We start from the raw sequence: 23,093 nt of genomic DNA, 5'->3' as shown, positions 1-23,093 counted from the left end.
ACAGTAGTACCGATGTAGGTACCAAAGCACCTCAAAGAGTACCATGGTTGTACTAGAACAAGTACCATGACATTTCAGAATTGTACCACGATAGTACCAGAGCAGCCACCAAAGGACTTCAGAGCAGCCACCAAGGGACTTCAAAGAGTATCATGGTAGTATCAGAGCAAGTACCACAACATTTCAGAAGGGTACCAAGGTAGTACCAGAACAGCCACTGAGGGACTTCAAAGGGTACCCTGGTAGTACCAGAGCAGCCCCTAAAGGACTTCAGAAGGTGCTATTGTAGTACTGGAGTAGGCATCATGGGACTTTGAAAGGGTTCTACACTAGTACCTGAGAAGGCACCAGGGTAAGTCCTATGGTAGGTAACATGGCACTTCAAAGGTTACCATTGGAGCACCATGGGAGAACCAGGGCAGCAACCATGACACTCTGAAGGGTACAGTCATAGTATGGTAGGCCTTTGTAAATTAAAGAGTACGGTCTAGACCTGCTCTATGTGAAAAATGCCCTGAGATGACTTCTGTTGTGATTTGGCGCTATATAAATAAAATTAAATTGAATTGGAAAAACAATGGCGCTGAAGAGGATACCATCATGAGTGATGATGGCATAAATACTATGACAGTTGAAAAGGTACTAAAATGATACTAGTGCGATGATAGTAGCAGGGTAGGATCAGTGGCAGTTTAGAAGGTACCAAGGAAGTACCAGAGTAGGCACTATGGAACTTCGGAAGGTACCATGTTAGGTACTTAAGAGGGTGTAATGGTAAGCACCATGGTAGGTAACAAGGCACTTCAGGAAGGTACCATGGTGATCATACCATAAGTGCTATAATACTTGAGAGGGGAAATTGGGCAAAAATAATAAAAACAATATGCTCCTTATGCTCTGTCTTTTAGCCTTGGTGGCAATATTTTCAGGATCACTTATACTCATTCTGACCTTTTGGTTGTATGATTTAAAGATTTATATTTTAAACAAGACCAGGGTTATGGCTGTAATCAAAAGGATTGAAGAACAGTAATCCTCTTATTTTGGGTACATTACCTACGGGCTTGTGCACAAAAATGGGGTGCCTGGTAAGAGGTTAAGAAACTCACAGCGAGATCTGTCTCTGTGGTTGGTTGCAGGTAGAAGATGCAGGGGAGCAATGCACTCTGCAAATGGAGGGCATCAAGGATGAAGCTGGGGAGGCAGTTCCAGGTCACGTGGAGGAAAGGTACCAATAGTGAACTAAGGATAACAATATTGGTTGGTTGTTTTGTCTGTCCAACCCTTTCGTCCAGAGTGAGATGTCTCAGCAACTAGAGGCCTTTGTTATTGTGGAGTGTCATTTCTATTGTTTGGACTCCCTCTTTTGGGGTTACCTGAGCTTTTCCTCTTCAAACAGGCTGGACCAGGGGCGTCTGGAGGCAGCCCGCATCGCTGAGGAGATTGCCATGAAGGCAGCGGAGGAGGCAGTGCGACAGCTGGAGGTGGAGCATTCAGCCAAGATCGTCATAGAAACGCTGCCAGAGTCCACTGAACAGTAAGTCAGCACAAATACACAAATTCACACACATTCTGTCCAATGAAAACATTTAATTTCCATACTGTCAGCTATTCAGGAGCTTACAAGAAGCATCCTTGTCAGTCACCTATTTCTTAATTTGCAGTGCAGTTTTTAATGGTTTTCATCAGCCCAATGGTGGTTGATTGATGAAGAGCGGCTTCAGTTGGTTTAGAACTTAATGACTGGATTTGACTCAATGACTTGTTAAAATGGAAAATTTGAATCAAAAGTCTGAATGCTAGAAGAGCATACTGCAGAAAATCTTCATTTTACCCAGTCAATTTAATCTATTAAGTCCAAAGACTATTTGTATGGGGACAATAATTAACATGAATTACAGTGCAAGTCAACTTTCTTAGTTATTTTAGTGTAGCTTTGAGATACTGACTCACCACATTAACTGAATTCATTTTGTTTGAAGAAAACTTTAACTTTAACTTTTAACAGCTGAATTTTTGCTTTTACAACACAAAGGCATTGCTGTGTATATACTATAGATGTTACGAGTACATGCTGAGACTTCCCTCAGTAACTGTCCTGTTGTTTTCAACAGACTACCCAACATCCTGGAGGAGGAAAATGAGGATGACCCAGAGTAAGTCCATCTTCCTGAAACTAAAACCACCATCTTGCTGCTATTTCAAATACTGCTGCTATTTGAAGTTAACTGCTCCTAGCAGTCGCTAACCCAGCTTCTGTCTAGGCTGAAAATGACATCCAGCAGGACAGATACATCACTTGCTACTGACTGAGGTGCATGTGTTAGGCTTTACTAACATGCTTTAGATGTGGGTTTTACTTTCATTTCGCATCCATCTGTATCTCCGTAGACTATTACTTTTAAGAGCAAGTTTCAGTCTGGACCTGACAGGAATGTCTTGATGTGATTTGGACAGCCGCACCTCATCTCCACATCTGAAGCGCTAATGCAGTTTTCAGCCATCAGCAGCACTTTTTGAAGCCTTCTACAGTGAGCAGTTGTCAAACAAAAGTGGCACATGGCATGATTTTAGCATGGAAAACATGATTTTGTGTAACATTCTCTTCGGCTGTACTTGATCATGCACCTCTGTGCTTTGAGCGCCCTCCGCTGCAAAGATGAGCCTTTAGAGCCTCTTTTTTATACGACAGCTCTCACCTGAAGCTCTGCTGCTCTCTGCTTGAACCGGATACTACTGCTTGTAGCAACAAATTGCCTTTTCTGACACATGAGCAGAACTGTCTGACAAGGATTCTCCATCTTGTTTGTTCCTTACTGCACACCGTCCAGGTTGCAAAACCTGCAGGAGGAAAGTGAAGACAGCACAGACAATAGGAGCCCTGAGGAAAATAAAGTAGCAGAGGAAAATAACAAAAGCAATGTTGACGAAGAGAGAAAACCTGATCAGTAAGCTCTATCGTAATTAGACAAAGGCTTGCCGATGCAATGAAATGAAGGAATGCTCCCATACTTAGCATTATAGACCATTACAAATAGCAACAAATTGCCTTTTCTGACACATGAGCAGAACTGTCTGACAGGGGTTCTCCATCTTGTTTGTTCCTTACTGCACACCATCCAGGTTGCAAAACCTACAGGAGGACAGTGAAGACAGCACAGACAATAGGAGCCCTGTGGAAAATAAAGTAGCAGAGGAAAATAACAAAAGCAATGTTGACGAAGAGAGAAAACCTGATCAGTAAGCTCTATCATAATTAGATAAACGCTTGCCCCTGCAATGAAATGAGGGAATGCTCCAATACTTAGCATTATAGACCATTACAAATACATTTACTCTTTATATTTCATGATACCTTCGCAGAGTTACTGTTAAGATGTGACTATATTTTGGTATGGGTGGCGCACTTCCCGTACATAAGGTTTTACTGAGAGCTTGCGCTTTGGTGACATCAGATCCACAATGCTTTTTACTCTTTCTGGCAGTTAATAGAGAACTGAAGTCCTGTCCCTAATCCACGTTTTGTATATCAGTGAATTTCCTCATAGCAGGTTTCCTTCAAACCGGACAGTCTCCATTCCTAAACTGTGTATTCTGTCCATGAAAATCACAAAGTGAAATGTGACCATTTCAATACCTTGGTGGAGCACTAGATGGGTTGTTTCAGTGACTCCTGAACTCCATACAGTACTTCCCCACCTCTCTTAGTCCATGAAGAAAATGCAGACTTGGTGGATGATACCTCCAGTATCCTTGCAAGCACTGATACTTTGTTCCACCACCAGGATGTAATTGGTTGGAGTCTCTTTTCTAGCTCCTTAAAATAAGCTTTTCTGATAGGACTGAGCATTCCAACTAAACATTCTGACTAAATTATTGTTATTTCTCTGTTGAGATAACAAGGTGTTCATTTTTTATTGTCCAGTTCAGTTGTCCATTTATCATAGAATGTCTAATAACCCCAGTGCAGTATCATGTTTCAGCTTTAAAAACAAACAAGAAACAAGAAGCCCTCAATGAGAAAACTCATTAGGGAACAAAGGTTAGCCAGGAACCAGGGTGGGACTTTGGTTCTTACTAGTTTCTTTATGCCCGAACAGTTTACCGTCTGCTGCATGTCTGTTTCTGTGAAGCTTTGCCTCTTTCCTCCATGTGTCCTCGTCGCTGAATTTGACTGTTTTGTGTTGCTTTTTGCTCTTTCCCTCTGTGAATCAGGGCAGTCCATAAAAGGTAGGATGGAATTTTTAAAGTCGATGTAACTGGTTACTCACCAGACAGGATGTTGATAACCAGACAGGTTCTGAACTTTACTAGAAAATCTCTTGTGTTCGGACACCACTGTGGAAAAACATTATTTAACATGAAGTAGACATAGAAGGAGCAGCCTTGAGACAAACTAATTAAACCTAAAACCTGAACATTAGAGACAGATGACATGAAGTTTAAAAGTGTCCAGTGGTGGAATTTTGTATCTGCCTAAACAAGCATATAGATATGATGCAGACTGAGTTTTCATATCATTTAATCTTGTGCAAAATAGCAAATCTCCATCCTTCCACCACCATCTTCATATATTTGGTGACTTTGTATGCATTTGCACCTCTTCTAAATTTTGTAAACACACTTCAACAGTCAGTCCCTCGAGGAAATTGCGATTTTGCAATTGCAATAATTAACGCAAATTCAAGAAGTGCAATATTTGCGAGAGCTTCCAATTTTGCTAAATTACCACGTTTCCTCATGAAATGACCAAATCAACAGATCACTTGTGATTTGGACCAATTGTGGCATTTCATGATGTGGTAACTTACATCATTGCAGCGCGATGAATGAATTTTCTTATTTAATATAACTTTGAGCCCATGCTTCTCATGTTCCAAAAATGAATTTAAACAACTTTATTTCAGTGCTGAGTGCATTTACATTGAAATTAATGTCACCTGCCCTTCCTCACCAGGAGCCTGCTAGATGTCTGTTCTGCTGAAGGTGATGCAGATGCCACAACTCAAGCGGATAAATCCTCTTCCCCAACTGAATCTGAGCTGGCAGAGGATGCCACTCCTTCTTCAACAGAAGCAGAGCCAGCATCTGACAGGAGAGACCTGGAGAGTCCCGTCACCCAACAACCAGAGCCACAAGCTCCAGAGGCCCCTCCCACCACAGATCAGGTGACTGTCTTTACACAAATAACTCAACAGACATTTAACATTTCTTTAAACTATGGCCTAGTGTGCTGATATATATCATCTTCATTATTGTTATTAATTAATAGCTAACCATAAGCCTTAATTAAATCCTCATAGCTGAAAGTAGTTCTTCTGTTTTCTGTCCCACAACTGCACTTCCCACCAAACAGGCAATAAAAATGACAGCGTTTGTCCTAGTGTTGACTTTTTAAAGGCATATATCTGCAGCAGTGTCACCTTTTCAATTATGTTTATGCCAAATCTCCTGGTTTGTAAAACAAAGTGGAAACAAAAGCCAGAAGCTAAAACCAAAGCCTTGCACATTCATAAATGTTCACAGAAGCCGCAAGTTATGGGCCATTAAGTTCCTGAAGAGGAAAAAATGTGTAAAGGTTCAGAGAGGTTCCACAAGAGGAAATTCTTTTTGCAGCAAGGCAGTATAAAAACACAAAACCATAAAAACATAAACACAATAAAAACACACTAAGACAACAAGACATTAAAAGTGCCAGTACTGTACACGCAATTCAGACAATAAGGATGTATGTTAAAAGCAAAGAAAACTGCAACAAGAAGAATAAAGACAAGAAAACTAAAGTGCTGAGCTGTGTGAGGAATCAAGAGGCAGTTGGAGAACAGGTCTGGCTGTGGACATCATTTCATCTGAAGGAACACAAGCTCAATCTGCCACAACCTGAGTGTCAGATGTAAAGAATAGCTGGGTGTCATCAGCATAGCAGTGGTGGGGGAATCCATATAAGTGTATGGCTCTTAGAGAAAGAAGAGGGGGCCCAGAATTGAGCTTTGTGGGATCCCTGTTGCCATGCCCCTAATGTTAAAAGACAAAAACAAAAAAATCAACTACAAGTATGATATTATATGAAATTTTCTTCCTCCTCTTTTAGGGCGATGAAGCAGCAGAAGAAGGTGGAAGTGGAGGTGAGAGTGACTCAGAACTGCTCATACTCAGAAGGAGCAAGATAAATCAGTGTTACTAAGTTTTAAAGTCATCATTTAACACTAAATAAAAATCTTTAAACTTGTTAGGCGAGTTTAGATTAGTTTCTTAATTAATTTCTTTTTCCTTCATTTCCTGGAATGGATTTTGTAATTACATAGTTATCGGTGCTAACAGAGTTTGCCCAGTTCTCATCTTGTCTCTGACTGTTTCTCCATCCAGTTCCCGACATTTGCGCTCCGATAATGAGCTTTCTGCTTCGAATCCCGTACGCTGCCGAGTGCCTGGAGAGCTGCAAGAAGCTGATGCATGATAATCACCTCACCCCCCCCAAACTGTCAATGCCTTCCCCGCCGCCGGAGCTCGCCCTGCTGACCCAGGAACTGTTGCAGCTCCCCGAGCAGGCGCGACAGTTCTGCATGAGCATCATCAGCCGCTTGGAACGCCTTAACTCCAACTCCCAGCATCCTCAGCAGCCTTAACCCCAACTCTCCTCCACCAGAGCCCCTAGAGAAACCTTATAGAGACATAATTTTGTTTAGATCAAAATCTTTGAAGTGCCGAACAAATCCTTGCATCCCACATCCTCCTCAACATCACTCCCATCATGCTCTGCAGAGCTGCCCTGCTTCACCATCAGCTGCCGACTAACCACACTTCAGGTGACCTTTGACACTCAGAGGAAGTGGATGTTTGTGCGGTGCTAGGCTTGGCTCCTTTCCTGTGCAGCGTTTCCTTTGCTAAACAGACCAAATTCTGTTCTTTACAACTTGGTTTTTGTAGTTTTTAGTGGTATTTGTGGGAAGTTGTCACTTGTAGTCCAACAGTTTTTCTGGTTTGTTCCTCAGGGAGCCGCGCTCCTGAGCTGAGGGTAGAGGATGTGGATAAGGATGTGGGGCTGGGTAAAGGCCTGAACATCCCCGAAATTATCACAACTCAGGAACCTGAGTCCACCACTCTGACTGCCCCCAACATCCCACAGTTAAAGCTCAGGTATCAAACCCGATATGGGTGCTAAAAATGTCAAATTTCTTTCTCTTTGTAAGATTTCTTTAGCATTTGTTGCCTTTCTTTTAAAGTTGAAAGTACAGAGAGACAGAAAACATGGGTAGAGAAAGAAGTCGTTGCAGTTATGTTGTATTTGTCGCCCCACATACGTCAATGTTTCAAGCTGAAACATGATGGTTTGATGACACTTGGAGACACAATCCATGTTTCAGCATTTAGAAATTACATGGAAAAGCTTGAGGAAAATCAACATTTCATCATTAAAGGTCTGGTTTTACATGTCAAAGTCAGTTGACTCGTCATGTCCTCCTCAGCCCTCCGTTCAGACTGAAACAGCATTTTTCTGCATTGTAACCAACGGTGCAGCTGTCATGTCATTAACCTGCATTTTTGTTGATTTTGTTGGACAATGTTGTGAAGATAAAATAATGCTTCAGTCAGCTGGCTGTCTGTCCTCCTCACCAGATGTTGGCTGTGATGTAGTTTTGTTGTCTACAAACTGAGAAGAAGAAGGACAAAGAGTAAGATTTAGCTGATTCTCTGTGGGCAGAGGTCTTTACAAAAATGATCTGGAAATATTAGTGTGCACATGAAAACAGTGTTTTATAGTTAAGACAGCATAGTGGAGACAGTCTGTAAGTGAGGGTATCTTGACATCTTCATATCTTCATGTTGTGGTTTTCATATATTAATTTCTTCAATATTTTTTCAATTACATCATCGTATATTTGGCTTCACATTAGTACTCTTCTACATGTTTTCATTTGTCATCATATCTTTGTTTTAATCCTTCACATTTTCACATTTTCCTCTTCAAGTCTTAGATTCTTTCGTTGTCATGTTTTTGTCCTTCTGTGTCTATGTGGATGTCATCATGTCCTCTTGTGTCCCTTTCAGTCCTGCAGATGATCTGTCTGCAAACGAGGACGATGATGAGCCAGCGAGGAGGTGAGATGAGTGAACAAAGTCTGTCTGTCCCATCAGTCTCCTCTGTCCTCCACGTTTACCGTCCTGCTGCTGTTGTTGTTGTCCTGCAGGGTACGTCCTGCATCAGCAGCCAGTGTCGGCACCATTGCAGTCCAGGACCGCCTGAGCGAGCTGGTCAGAATGTTTAAAGGTCGAACAGAGCAGCGAAAAGACCGGCTGGTGGACCCGGACGAATCTGAGGAAGAAAGTCCCTCCGTCTGTAAGTCTTTTAGAATAAAACTAATAAATATAAAATTAATAATAGTATATTATCATGTAGCTTTTGTCTGATTTCTGCAGCTCCGAGCAAAGCTGCACCTGCCCCTCCTCCTCCTCCTCCTCCACCAGAAGAGAAGAAGGATGCCCCGGCTGAAGCAGAAGAAGTAGAAGAAGAGGAGAAGAGTTGGTTCCAGTTTGAACTTTTGGGACGTCCGGTGGAGCTTCCCAAACTTCCCAAACTTCCCACGATGCCCAAGTGGCTCCGAGCCATCCTGGAATACCGCTTCCCCTCCAGCATCGACCCTTTTACTGGTGAGCACTGGGATGATGCTTTTATTTATCTCAACCAGACTTTTATTTGAGGCAGTCAACTTAACAATCAATAGGCATTTTTTAACCACTGAAGATCAGAGTACATTAATAATTAAAAAGAATAGATTAAGTAAACACCAAGTTACTGGAAATATAAATTAAATAATACAAAATAATGACTTCACTTCAAATAGCGGAGCTCCCATCTGTCGCTATTCAACGACTGGTCGACAAAACCCAAAGAAAGTATTCAACACAGCAAACAGCTGCACAACTTCCAGCTTCATTATGGGATATAGACTAAACATGTTGGACAAATCTAACAATTAAAACAACGTCTGACACGTTTCCTTCATCACAAGTGCTGCAGCCTTCAACAGTAAATAAACTGTAACATTATCGAATAAGCATGAAACACGTTCATCTTCTCACAACAGACTTCAGTCTGACTGGTTTTACATAAAATAATACACATACCTGATCTACATGGTGGAGTGATGTGTCGTTGAATGTAGTTAACATTAGTCCAGCAGCTGGAAACAGCTGCTCAGCTTGAACACACGTCCACAAATATTTGCTCCACCTTTATCAGAAAATCTTTCTACATTTACTGCCAGCGCTAAAAATACATTTATACTGAGAGCAGGGGAGTGTTGCTTATACAGCTCAACACTTCAGATTTTGTTGGAAGCATGTATAATTAGTCCTGGTTGCTTCTGCAACTGAGCAGCTGCTTCTGTTGAAAATGCTAGTTTAGCATTAGCACAAGCCTCAAATAGCTAGCTAAACCAGACAGCAACCAGACAACGCGTTCAAGCGTTCATCAAAACGACCGCAGTGAGCAGAAAGAGCCACACTGCAACATTTCTCTTCTTTGAACGGCAGGGAGGTGCGTTTGTTCTACAGTTTGTGCGGTCAGCAAACACACCTGTAACTCCATCTCGTTAAGACAGTTACACTGCACATCCCTCATCTTCTGCATTATTGGTTAATATATTTCTAATGGATTACATTATTAATGCCAATTAATAGATAATCAGTTGATTATTGGCGTCCTTATTGTTTAATGTTGAAGTGAAATTTGAATCCTCCTCAATTTTTGTGTAAGGACATATAAATCATAACATCTGACATATTTCTGGAAACAGTGTTTAAGCTTCATGTCTCTGAGAGGGAAGATTCCTGATGCTACTGACTATGGGAGAGTCTTAACAGACTGTTACAACCTGCAATGCGAGGATTATGTGACCGAAAATTCTTCATGATGAAGGAACATGTCACCCAGTGCAGCGGTGTGACTCACTGATGTGTTTTTAATAGTTTCTGGACAACAACGGAGGAATAAGATATATCAGGCTTTGATACACACACAATACTTGTTAGTAGATCAGTTCATTGTTGGTTTGGATCCAAACATGAGATTTGTTGACAATCACCAGACATATCTTTTAAAGGGTTTTTTGGGGAGTTTTTCTTTTTCTAAATTGAGGCTTTAATAATAGAGGGTGTTGTATGTTGTGCCCTTTGAGGCTGTATATATAATTTGACCAGACATGTAACATGTTGAACTGAGTTGATGAGGACTTTCTGTCTCCGTCTCTGCAGATCTAATCTACGTCATCTGGCTGTTCTTCGTGGTGGCAGCGTGGAACTGGAACGTGTGGTTGATCCCAGTCCGCTGGGCGTTTCCCTACCAAACCCCCGAAAACATCCACCTTTGGCTGCTGGCCGACTACACCTGTGACTTCATCTACATCACAGACATCCTCATCTTCCAGCCCAGACTGCAGTTCGTCCGTGGAGGAGACATTGTGGTCAGTGACATCACCAAAAATAAAATAATCTTTTTTTTTTCAGCATAAACAGTTTCTTTAATCTGACCTTTTTTTATTTCAGTGTGATAAAAAGGACATGAAAGAACACTACATGACGACTGAGAGATTCAAGGTGAAATTATATTTATATTCATGTATAAAAAAGGAAGTCTTTATGTATATTTTAGCAGAAAAGCCTCTTATTGTTTTGCACTGATGAACACCTGCTGTGCTGTTTACAGATGGACGTCATCAGTCTGTTTCCCATGGAGATATTTTATTATTTCACCGGAGTGAACTCTCTGCTGCGATTTCCTCGCCTGCTGAAGGTCAGGACGTGTTTCAGCTTCATGCAGACGTTCATGCCGCTGTAGTGTTGAAGATAATTGACTGACTCCTGTTTTTCTCTCTCAGTACATGGTTTTCTTTGAGTTCAATGACAGAATTGAAGCCGTGATGAAGAAAGCGTACATCTACAGGTGAGAGAAGTTTCATGGCTGCATGAAATCAACGTACTGTTTGAACTACAGCCTGTATATAAAGATGGAGGTAGTGAGGTGTGAAGTCACACGTATTGCAACAATAGTCCAACTTAATGTGAGTCCCGGAGCCGGAGAGAGCAGCAGGTGAGCCAACTGTCAATCACAGCTGTCAATCAATACCCACATGGCAGACATCAAAGCTACAAAGCTAAAGTCTTCAAATGTTATTAATGGAGCAATAATTTCAAAATGACCACCAGCACACTTATTAGAGGGCCTGAATTTAGAGATTGAGACCAGAATTACTTGTTGAATATAAAGATTAACTTTCCCTTTCCCTGTAAAGAGAGGAAACACGAGCAGTCAAGTCAACTATTGATGTGCACTAAGGTGGGAAGAATGAGGGGTGCAGTCAGAAGGACGCACATAAACATGGGTAACACTTAATAATACAGCCTGCGATGGAAGAAACAAGACTATAGGAACAAGGGAGTAACAGACAAGTCCCTCATTATTCCAAGATGTGCACCATCTCTGTCATCATTTTGGGAATATTTTATATATTCTTCCATAACCCCTCCCTATGAGTTCAAGATATCAGGACTTTATTTTGGCAGTTTACATGTATAATTTTCAGCTGGTATCTGAGATCCTTAAGAGCTTTAAAAGGTTGAACTTAGTGTCAACTTAAACGCCTTAAAGTCTAGTTTCTCTCACAATTTTATTGTATTGTTGGTTATTTTATTTGTTATTTTGAAAGTTTAGTCATTAAAAACAGACAGAGGGGCATTAATCACAGTAATGTAAAACTGTGTATCACCTTCAAAGCTATGTAGCTATAAAAAAAAGGAAAAGCATATAAATATTAAATGGCCCCAGAATTGATCCTTGAGGAACGCCACATCCATGTGAATATTTTAGCGCATGTGTCATTGTTTCATTAAATCTTTTGCTTGTGTTGATGTTGTTTTTGTTGTTGTGTTTCAGAGTGATCCGAACCTCCACCTACCTGCTTTACTCTCTGCACATCAACGCCTGTCTGTTCTACTGGGGCTCCGACTACGAAGGACTGGGATCCACTAAGTGGGTCTACAACGGAAAAGGCAACGCGTAAGAAGCCGCCGTCACTGAAATCTGCTGCACACAACGTTGTTAATAATATGAAATACTGAGGGTTTAGGATTCTGAAATGTCTTTTAATGTCTATTAAAAATGATCCACTTTGAAGTTTTTTAAGCAGGAGTGAGATAGATGGAGGAAAGGAGAATATACAACAGTGACTTTAAAGCAGCTAGAATCGATATTTCCTACAACACCAATAAGCAAAAATACCAAACATTTTCTGGTTTCAGCTTCTCAAATGTGAAGATGTGTCAAACATGACAGTCAACTGAATATATTTTGTTTCTGAACCAACAAAACAAGACATTTGAGGGCATTTTTCACTAATATTGTAATTGAGAAAGTAATCGACATATTCATCAACGGTGATATCATTGTTAATAATTGTGGTGATAACATTTCAGCATGTAATAATAATCAGTCTATAAACAGTTAATAAATGGTTTATAACACATTATACTGTAGTTATAAGCAGAGTGTCTATTAATGTAACAGCTATAACTCCTCCTGCGTTTGCTGCTGTATAAACAGTGAATGACAATATAGTAAAACACAGCTGTAATGATTTAAAATATGTCTTCATAGTTATAATAAATACTAAACACTTAAAATGTCCTTATATCTGCTTATAACTACATTAAAGTGTGCTATAAATCATTTATAAACTGTTTATATACATTATTAAAGATAAATACAGGGACTTAAAGTTAATTGTTACCAACATTTCAGCACACAAGTAAATTTTCCAGAATAAATTTTTTAAAAATTAGTGTAATTTTCCAGACCCACAAAAAATTTCATTTTTAGGTTGTTAAGAATTCATACTTTAAGTGTCAATTAACAGGTAAACATTCCCACTTTCTGCACATTGAAAATAGACTTTATATAAATGTCAGAAAATATGGAAATGTTACATAAATAAACATACACAAACACATTCTAAGGTTTGGTTCTTCACTTTTTAGCTGTTTAACAAATATTTTTTGACATATGACAGAAAAGAAGAAAATTATCTGTATTACAGCTTTTCAGATATTAAACCTCTGATATTTATAATTTCTGATAAGTTATTGAAATTATTCCAGTTCTACGTCTTAAAATGAAAAAAATAATGTTGTTGATCAGTGAGACATTTATCTCCAAGTATTACTGTTTCAAAACTGTTTACAATTCTTTAATCTTAAAACTGCTTTTACTGAAAGATTCATATTGTTAAGATGTATAATTTATGAGAAAAATCCTTTTTAAATTGAAGATGATTGTTTTTTTCCTACAGTTACATCCGCTGTTACTACTTTGCTGTGAAGACGTTGATCACCATCGGAGGGCTTCCAGACCCGACCACGGTCTTTGAGATCTGCTTCCAGCTCATCAACTACTTCGTTGGCGTCTTTGCTTTCTCTATCATGATTGGTCAGGTCAGTTATCCATCGCACCGCTTCCACAGACAGATTTGGGGATTTGGGGGTTCTACCTGGCAGGAGAACCAGATCAGTGAGTGTATCTTTGATTGGTTCAGCTGGTCCTGACCCGATTCTGTCCCCTCTGATCTGGTGTCCCAGATGAGAGATGTGGTCGGAGCTGCGACAGCTGGTGAGAACTACTACCGAGCCTGCATGGACAGCACCGTCAAGTACATGAACTCCTACAACATCCCCCGAGAGGTCCAGAACCGCATCAAGACCTGGTACGACTACACCTGGCAGAGCCAAGGCATGCTGGGTAAGAAACTGGAGACAAACGTTTGGTTAAATATCTGAATCTGAGACAAAAGCTGTTAGAGAAAGATCAGTCCAGGTGGTCTATTCAAATTATTTCAGCTCCACAACGATTACCAACATTTTTGTATGATTCCACTCCGAGTGGGAAAGTGACCACATACACGACCTACTTCCACATCAGGATGAGACCCATGTTTATAATAAAGTGAAAAACAGTGTGAAGTTCAGATTCCCAGTAAATACACAGAACCAATATGTGGTTCAAGTTCCAGTAGTTCAACTTCCCAGTAAAAACCAGTGGCGGGAGAAATACTCCTATCATTTTACTTAAGTAAAAGTATCAATACCACAGTGTAGAAATACTCTGTAAGAAGCAGAAGGAACGTAGTAGCATCCAAATATACTTAAAGTACCAAAAGTAGAAGTACTCAGTATTTAGGATCATATATGAAATATTATTGTATTATAACTGTTGATGTATTAATGTGCGAGCATCACTTTAATATTGCAGCTGGTAAAAGTGGAGCTGATACTCAAGTAAAGTACAAGTACCTCAAGATTGTACTTAGATACAGTACTTTAGTAAATGTACCACTGGTAAATACACAGAGTACAGGATCGTCCAAATTCCTCGCAAATGTACCAGTAAGGTTCCAGTTGAGTTCATTAATGTTTCCTCTACAGATGAACAGGAGCTGCTGGTGCAGCTTCCCACTAAGATGAGACTGGACATGGCTGTGGACGTCAACTATGCCATCGTCAGCAAAGTCGCCTTGTTTCAGGTCAGAACACAGAAAACACACAAATAAATAAATAAGAGTTTGATTCTAATTAACTTCTATTTTTACCCTTAAAGTCAATCAAAAGAAATTCTAAAATTTCTACAGCACATGTGGATCTTTTTATGGCCGTCTGTGAAGTTACATCACTGTTTTATTGTGTTTATGTAGTTTTAATGGTTGATTGTGTATAAATGTGTATATTGTGTTTATATGTAGTTTTAATGGTTGATACTGTATAAATGTGTATATTGTGTTTATGTAGTTTAATGGTTGATAGTGTATAAATGTGTATATTGTGTTTATGTAGTTTAATGGTTGATAGTGTATAAATGTGTATATTGTGTTTATGTAGTTTAATGGTTGATAGTGTATAAATGTGTATATTGTGTTTATGTAGTTTAATGGTTGATAGTGTATAAATGTGTATATTGTGTTTATGTAGTTTAATGGTTGATAGTGTATAAATGTGTATATTGTGTTTATGTAGTTTAATGGTTGATAGTGTATAAATGTGTATATTGTGTTTATATGTAGTTTTTAATGGTTGATAGTGTATAAATGTGTATATAGTGTAAATACAGTCAGATGTGCAGCTCTCTATAGAACGTACTACAGTGTATCTACAGGAACAAGTCTGTTTTTTGGTTGAATATAGATGTATTTCAGTGTGGTTATGATCCGTATGAATACATGTTAGTGTTTGAACATAAACTGAAGAGTTTGGAAGTGAGGATGTAGTCACTTAACGCTTTCTGTGACTTCACTTAAATTTGAGGTGAATGTGGGATAAATATATGTGTGTGTCTGTGTGTGTGTTTCAGGGTTGTGACAGACAGATGGTGTTCGACATGCTGACGAGACTCAAATCTGTTGTCTACCTGCCTGGAGACTTTGTCTGTAAAAAGGTGGATACACACCTGTCCTCAGTGTTAAACCTGTTAACCTGCTACTGAGAGCTGCAGCAGGCTGTGTTGACCTGGTGTGTGTGTGTGTGTGTGTGTGTGTGTGTGTGTGTGTGTGTGTGTGTGTGTGTGTTGCAGGGGGAGATCGGCAGGGAGATGTACATCATTAAACAGGGGGAGGTTCAGGTGGTGGGCGGTCCTGACCTGCAGACGGTGTTTGTCACCATCAGAGCTGGCTCTGTGTTCGGGGAGATCAGGTCAGAGCTGCTGCTTGTGATCCAATTAACCTGCTGAATAAATTGACCGAGGGATGACGTGGCTGTCTGTTTTTATTTAAACTACTGTTCAAATTAAATATGTGATCTTCGAAGAGACGTGACATCAAACCATCTGAGAATTAAATGCAGCTTCCTTAAACCACAGTCGTAGTGATGAACCTACAGAGAATTATCAGAGACTCTGCAGCTCCTCTCGGCTTTACGGAGCTTTATAGTGAGTTTCAGCTCATTGTTTATCTGTCCGGCTGCAACTTTACTGTTCTGGTTCACTCTCAGCGTCTCATAGCGTCGTTTTCAGAGCAAAAGCTGTAAAAAGCCGTTGTACACTACCTGCTCAGCACCAAACAGACACAGTTAACTGTAGACTAGCTGGTGAACATAGTGGAGCATTTAGCAGCTAAAGAGTCAGATATTTCCCTCAGGAGTTGGTGGAGAACAAAAACAGCTAAAAGAGAGTGAATATTGGACTTACATTCACCAGGTGGACAGAAACACGAATCCACATGAATGATAATGTTGCTCCATAACTGCTGGATGTGGAAATAAACAACTGTTTGCTAACAAGTTCAACATATCAACTAAAAGATGATGATATGTCATTAGCCAGGTCTCCATCCAAATATAGCGCAAATTTTAACAGAATTTCCCCAAAATCTGCATGTTATTTCATTATTAACATTGAAATGTGCATTTTTGTCTTTTTCTCTGATTGGTCAGTTTGCTGGCAGGAGGCGGAGGAAACCGTCGCACAGCCAACGTGAAGGCACACGGATTCGCCAACCTCTTCATCCTGGATAAGAAGGACCTGGCGGAGATCCTGGTCCACTACCCAGAGTCCCAGAAACTCCTCCGCAAGAAGGCCAAGTAAGAGTCCACAACCCCAAACTGCTTCATGAAGCTGAGGAGGGCATCAGCCTACTTCTGTAAACTGAGTGTAAACTGCTTTCACCTTCTTTACAGTCTTTGAAAAAAATGAAAAACAGAACAGAAGCAAAGTAAAATACAGTATATATACATATATATATACACTACCGTCATCTACATCAAAACAGAGTTCAAATTAAATTAAACTCTGCACCATTTAATTAATAACAAACTACAATAGCGCGGTTGACACTTCATGCACTTTACACACATGAAAACACAGTGTGGTCGACTGCTCGCACCGCAATTCCAGGACATTAAAACACTCACATAACTTCTGAAGAGTTCTTATACATGCATATTTTAACCAGATATGTGCATATTTACCAACTACTTTCCACAACAGACTCACAGCGTCGTCCACCCTGCTCAATGAAACCAGAAACAAAGACCAGGATGCACTTGGTGGTGTAAAATTAATTTTACTCAACGCTGCCATCTGGTGACCAAAGTTAGTCACAGCATTGGAAACTCTGGCAGCACATTTTCAATCTACTACACATTTGTTTAAACATCAATGAACATATGTATTAATATTTAAACGATTCTGAGAGCTAATTTAAGCCTTAAAAAACTATATTTCAATAAATTTACCATTAATTAATTATAAATTTAACATGAGGATCAAACCAGTGCAGCAGCTTCTCACAACATTTATATTGTTTCATGAATTGATTCTTGAATTTCATCCAATAATGTCGTTGAAATAAAGTGGAAACATCTCCATTAATGAATGAATAATTACCACTTTTAAGCCTAAAAACATAAATAAATGAATTAAAGCTGCAAGCAGCGTTGGTCGGGACCTCGCACTCTGGCCCGTCGGGATCAGAACATTTTGCTTTTTAAAACTGAGGGATATTTCTTACAAGTGTGGTGTGCTTTTATTTTGAAAGTTTGATTGACATGTGTACTGTCAGGTGTGTAGAGACAATAAGTAACTGCAGCTGGACACAGAAAAATACTCATATATTTGAATGGAGAGTGTGAGCGAACCCACACCTTTTTGAACATTTACTGCTTCCACATAGTTTTAGATACAAACTTCATTTGAATTTTAAATGAGTCACGAGACTTTGACCTACAAATATTGAATTTACATGTGTTTTCTATCTTTTACTGTTTTTGAGATATTAGAGTGTGAGTTTTAAAGTCTTTTCTTGCTCCTCCTGTGATTTTATAATGAGTGTGTATTGCAGAATGTTTCACAGCACTGAGGGAGTGACATCACCAGGAGCAGTTGGAGAGGAGGATTTTAGAGTACACTTTTTGTGAAATATCCTCATAAATCATATAAATAAAATATAAAAAAATCATATTTTAGTAGGAAATTTTGTGGTGAATCTATTGATACAGGTTTGAAAGTGGTCAGACTTATAGTTTAGACGTCAGCAGCCTCTGTTTGACACAAAGTTCATACCTCCCATTGTTTGACATTGTAAGGTGTGATTTGGCACTGCAACTTTCAGGGCTTATAAAATCCAAACCGTTCGAGTTATTACAAAGTTTTTAACAACTTTTTTTCAGCACAGTGTCATAAGTCATCTATTAAAGTTTGAAGCCGATACCATTAACACCCTTGGAGGAGATGGCATTTGTTTGGGGTCCAAAATTGGGGCAAAGTCTTATTTTGAAAGGCTGATTACGGACTTCCTATTGGATTTAGGTCAGGGGTGTCAGCATGTGATTTGTAGGTCTTTATGAGATGAATAATTGAGTTTGGTTTGATGTCTCTACGACATTCCTACGGACTGTGGTGGCCATTTTGTTACATAGGTGGCGCTAGAGAGCACATTTTGGCACTTAAGGGGTTAATTTGTACATTCTTACCCAGACCTGATGTGCGTGCCAAATTTGGTGAGTTTTTGAGCATGTTTAGGGGGTCAAATTAAGGGTTTAAGTGGCGTAATAATAAAGAAAGAAACAAACAAACAAACAAGCAAACAAACACACGAAAAACAATATGGTCCTCGTCCTTAGGGCTCGGTCCCTAATTAGTTTTGTGTGGTGTCGGAACCGCCTGCTCTACTCTCCTTCGACCTGTCCCGTCTGAGCTCTCTCCTGTCCTGAACAGGATTAGACTCGGCTCTAATCTCTCTCAGGTCGATTATACTTCCTGGGTGCAGACAGCCAGAGAACGGGGTCAGATCAGCGGCGTGATCCTCCTCCTCCTCCTCCTGCTCAGCTTCATGTTCTCTCCTGAGCTCCTCAGTCAGAACATGTTGCTGCAGCAGAACGGCTGGGTGTGCTGGAGGTGCTGCAGGTGTTGGTATGAACGTCCGAGATTTTAAAGGTTGTGTTTGCAGCAGCAGATTGAAGAAAATTATCTGTCTTGTTTAATTATTCTTTTAAGGTGGAATTTTGGAAGGATTTTTTGGACTCAGCAGCAGAAACAGTTTGGATGTTTGTCCTGAACGTGTTTTCCTTTTTTGTCTGTGCAGGATGATGGTGACAAAGGACAAGAAACCAGATGAGAAGGAGGGTAAAGAGGCGGTGGAGGTCATCCCACCCAGACCGGACACTCCCAAAATGTTCAAGGCAGCGCTGAAGGTGACTGAGCAGGCGGGAATAGAGGGAACCTTCTCCAAGCTGAAGAAGACCTACAAACCATCTGATGACGGTGCAGAGGTACGACACCATCGGCCTTCAGCTTCACTTCTGTAAACTTATGATTCCGGCTGATAGTTTTACGCTACTTCACTGATAGACAGCTGATAACACACAGAGAGACGTAGTGATGCTTTAGGAAAAGACGAAGAAGAAGAAGACTGCTAAAAAGTAAACTTGCTAACATAATTGTAATATGCAAACAATGAGGAATATTTATTATTTAATTATCGCAAGTTAATGTCTACAATTTTCTAATTTAATGCAGTAAGGTTGTTTTCAGACCTGTTTACTCTTGAACGGGACTCTGGTCGGTTTTCCTCCTTGGTTGATTCATTTGGGCAGATCTGAACTCAACAACCGCACAGAGACCCTTTAGAGGAAGCGGTCTCGGTTTATTTGTGGTGGGAACATGATCCGACCTCCATCTGACCGACTACGAGGCTGCAAGTTTGAGCTAAACGGCTGCTGTAGCCAGGAGGTCTGACCTGGACTAACAACCAAACACGTCCTCTTGATATTTGGGCAAATAGGAGCTTCTTCAGGACCTTCTTCTTGTGTTAATGTTCTCGCTCCCGCCTCAGACACATCTGACCAATGAGAGGAGAGTTTATCAACTGATCCACTGATTCAGACCAGCAATGAACCGCAGTTGATTTGATTTATTTAAAGTGCTGCTAAATAAGATCTGAGCAAAACTGCTGCTGAACTCAAAAACATGTTGAGCATAATTTGTGACATCACAAGTAGGTCGTAGCCAATCATGGTCCAGTATGCAACTTGAAGCCTCCAGTGAACAAACACTGAGAATGAACTTTACAGTGAAGGAGGAAACATCTGGTGTCCAGCAGGAAAACTTTAGAAATGTAAAATATATTTCTAGATTCTGGATGTTTACATGAAACAGAAGGAGGAGATGATGGTTTCAGGATTTTTAACAACTTAACTGAACTTTTTTGTCAAAAAAACCATATCAGACACAAATTACAGAGCTCCTGAAGTCCCAGAAGATAATATTTTTTTATCTTGTAAACACAAGTTACAAATGTTAATGAGTTTTATTGAGGTTTTACTACTTCTGGAACGGTTTCACTTCAGCTCTCTATTGACCTAATTTTTTTATTTGTTGCACTTCTTGTTTTGTCTCTTAACGTCTATCTGTGTCTTCTATTGCTGCTTTAGTAAACACACGTCAGAAGTCTCGGTCCCAGTTGGTTCACACAGCCACAAAGTGAGGACCACACATCCACATATTTGAGGAGGTCACGTGACCTGATCAGATCTGTGGAGATGAGTTGACATAAAAAAAAAAATACCCCAAAGAGCAACAAGCTCCAATCCCAGAAACACAGAAAATATTGATATTTCATTATTTCTTCCTCCCTCGCAGGGTCCCCCTTCCATCTCCCCGCTCCCTCCTCCCTCTCCGATGCACCGCCGCTCTCCGATCCCGCACACCGTGGTCCATGACGACAACGACACAGTGGCAGAGACCGCCGACAGCTCGGTCGTCATCAGAATGACGCCGCGAGTGGAAGGGGAGGAGTTTCTCACCGTGGAGGTCGCACCTGAGGAGGAAGACGGAGAAGAGAAGAAGGGAGACGCAGCGAAGAAATGATTTGACAGGAAGCTGCCGTCCTCACAGGACAGATTTTACTCTTCTTCAACCTGCCTCATCTTCTTCTACAGTGAACGAGTCCCAGAATGCCTTTCAATGACCTCCAGAGAAGGGACAAGGGTTTCGTGCAGGTGGAGAGACAACAACCCCAGTGCATTCTGGTTCTCTGTCCTGCTCCTGTGGGTGTACAGACTCCTCCCTCTGTTTCTTCTTCTCTTCTTCCTCCTTCACCACGCTGTGAAACATCCTCCTCCTCCTTTTTTTTTTTTGCAGTGGCAGCTTCTCGTCTGCCTCACTTGCATCTTTTTCTCACATCATAGTTCCTCCAGCTGAAGACACGAGGAAAAGATGTGAGGAAAGGAAACGAAGAGTGATGAGACGTCCTTTTCCTCTGAACCATCACCTGATGACGACGACGGCGCAGCTGGATCAGCTGTCAGTCCACTTTTAAAAGCTTTTACCTTTAAAATAATATAAAGGATGAAGAGTTATCACTGCCAGCGCTATTAGTTTTTATTTATGTCGTCTCATAAGACAAAACTGAAAATGAAATACCGTATTAGCCTGAATATACAACAATGTTTTATTCTGGAAATCACATTTGAGAAAGGCAAGACGAGATCTGGATCCGTATTTATCAAACTTCCCAGAATCACTACAAGGAATCGTCCTAAAAGTTAACGCAGGACAAAAAACACTTAAGATTGAAGAGGAGAGGATGAGACATTACTGTTAGTAGATATATACGCGTCATTTAGCCTCCATAGACTGTAAACAAAGCTACTCACATGGGTTAAAAAATAAATGCAGCCTATTAAGTCAATTAAAATAGTAGGTGGGCCATTCAACCACGTCGTTTTACAATCCCTATAATATTGCAGCATATATTGCACATGTTGCATCTTTCAATAAGCTTATTCTCATCAAACATTCATAAAACATCTCTCCTCTCATGGAACATCTCCAGGTGAGGACGGGACAGACCGGTTACGAGTGATTTCCTAGTTTGAGGAGCTTTGATAAATACAGTTTTGAATCATCTGTCAAACAGTTGAGCAAGAATTACTGCTGTGAGAGAGGATGAGGAGCTCGGACAGACACGACGATCAGTGATACACTAATGTTGTGATTTATCTTCTGCTGTAACAGAAGGATGAAGACTCTCTTCTGCTTGGATTAATAATATCTCAGCTGGACGAGTGTCAAAGTGTGTTGTTTGATGGAAAACAGGGAGGTCATTATATATTCAGGCCAATTCGGTAAAAAATCTCTGCATGTAACCCTTCAAGTGTTTGACAGATATATTATATACATATTCAGACTGTACAGACCAGTCAAACCACAGTTTATAAGTTTACTTCACGGCAGACGCTGACTGAACATGAGACATCTCTACTGGCAGCAGTGTGTGTTTTTTTTTTTACATATGAATCATTTGCATTTATGAATATTTGGTTGTAAATTCATCATTTTATAAACCAAGTTATTATTAAAATATCTTATAATGTGCAGAAATAGTTTTAGTTTTGTTCACCCTAAAATAGCTTTTAAGGGAAAAAGGAAATGATGTAATTATGGCTCCAATCGAAATATAGTTTCAGTGACATGTGACTGAATGTAAATAACGACGATAGATCATTAAAATGTGTCTCTTGCTGAAAGACAACAGACTCTTTGTCTTGTGTCTGATGTTGTTTTAAGTCAAGTTAGTCAAACACATTTGGTGAGTAAAGCGAGATGTATTAGAGAAGAGTTGTACGATGTATTTTCATGTATTTCCTGTTCTGATGTTGGATGTTAAACATGGTCAAAGTTCCAGTTTGTTTGCTTTTTTACTTTCGAGACGAGATGACAGCTCGTCACATGTCCAGAAGTTGACATTTGGAGTAAAGAAGGAGAAAAAGAAGTGAAATCCTGCTACTATAGTTTGTTTACGTAGCCTCCGGAGCCGGAGGAAGCTTCCTGAAGCTGACCAATCAGAGCAGAGCGGGCTCATCAGGAGGCGGGGCCTTAAAGAGACAGGAGCTAAAACGGCCTGTTTCAGACAGAGGCTGAACTGAGGGGCTGCATAAAGGACCAGTAGAAGATCAATAAGGAGTTTTTAACTGGAAATCATGCAAAGATATTCCAGTAGAGCCTCAGAATATAAATATAGAGCTGAAAATTTGCAGAATATGTGTCCTTTAATCAGACC

The 23,093-nt window shown here is 40.2% G+C and overlaps 1 protein-coding gene across 1 annotated transcript in view; it reads left to right on the top strand.

Annotated features, from left to right (window-relative positions):
- cngb1a (cyclic nucleotide gated channel subunit beta 1a) overlaps positions 1 to 22,565 on the top strand; it is a 37,969-nt gene extending 15,404 nt beyond the window's left edge. Inside the window, exons 17-38 of the mRNA XM_067586335.1 lie at positions 1,140 to 1,228; positions 1,400 to 1,537; positions 2,115 to 2,156; positions 4,958 to 5,168; positions 6,092 to 6,125; positions 6,993 to 7,137; positions 8,050 to 8,100; positions 8,190 to 8,338; positions 8,419 to 8,649; positions 10,255 to 10,463; positions 10,546 to 10,596; positions 10,706 to 10,792; positions 10,878 to 10,942; positions 11,933 to 12,055; positions 13,344 to 13,485; positions 13,630 to 13,789; positions 14,473 to 14,570; positions 15,392 to 15,475; positions 15,611 to 15,729; positions 16,468 to 16,614; positions 19,116 to 19,302; positions 20,672 to 22,565. Coding sequence (XP_067442436.1) covers positions 1,140 to 1,228; positions 1,400 to 1,537; positions 2,115 to 2,156; positions 4,958 to 5,168; positions 6,092 to 6,125; positions 6,993 to 7,137; positions 8,050 to 8,100; positions 8,190 to 8,338; positions 8,419 to 8,649; positions 10,255 to 10,463; positions 10,546 to 10,596; positions 10,706 to 10,792; positions 10,878 to 10,942; positions 11,933 to 12,055; positions 13,344 to 13,485; positions 13,630 to 13,789; positions 14,473 to 14,570; positions 15,392 to 15,475; positions 15,611 to 15,729; positions 16,468 to 16,614; positions 19,116 to 19,302; positions 20,672 to 20,899 — 2,790 coding nt within the window. The 3' untranslated portion in view covers positions 20,900 to 22,565. The remainder of the gene's footprint in view (positions 1 to 1,139; positions 1,229 to 1,399; positions 1,538 to 2,114; positions 2,157 to 4,957; positions 5,169 to 6,091; positions 6,126 to 6,992; positions 7,138 to 8,049; positions 8,101 to 8,189; positions 8,339 to 8,418; positions 8,650 to 10,254; positions 10,464 to 10,545; positions 10,597 to 10,705; positions 10,793 to 10,877; positions 10,943 to 11,932; positions 12,056 to 13,343; positions 13,486 to 13,629; positions 13,790 to 14,472; positions 14,571 to 15,391; positions 15,476 to 15,610; positions 15,730 to 16,467; positions 16,615 to 19,115; positions 19,303 to 20,671) is intronic.
- The last annotated feature ends 528 nt before the right edge of the window (positions 22,566 to 23,093 follow it).

The sequence above is a fragment of the Thunnus thynnus genome, chromosome 1 (genome assembly GCF_963924715.1).
Source record: "Thunnus thynnus chromosome 1, fThuThy2.1, whole genome shotgun sequence".
Classification (NCBI taxonomy): domain Eukaryota; kingdom Metazoa; phylum Chordata; class Actinopteri; order Scombriformes; family Scombridae; genus Thunnus; species Thunnus thynnus.
Note: the sequence above shows the minus strand (reverse complement) of the source record. Positions and strands in the feature narration are given on the sequence as shown.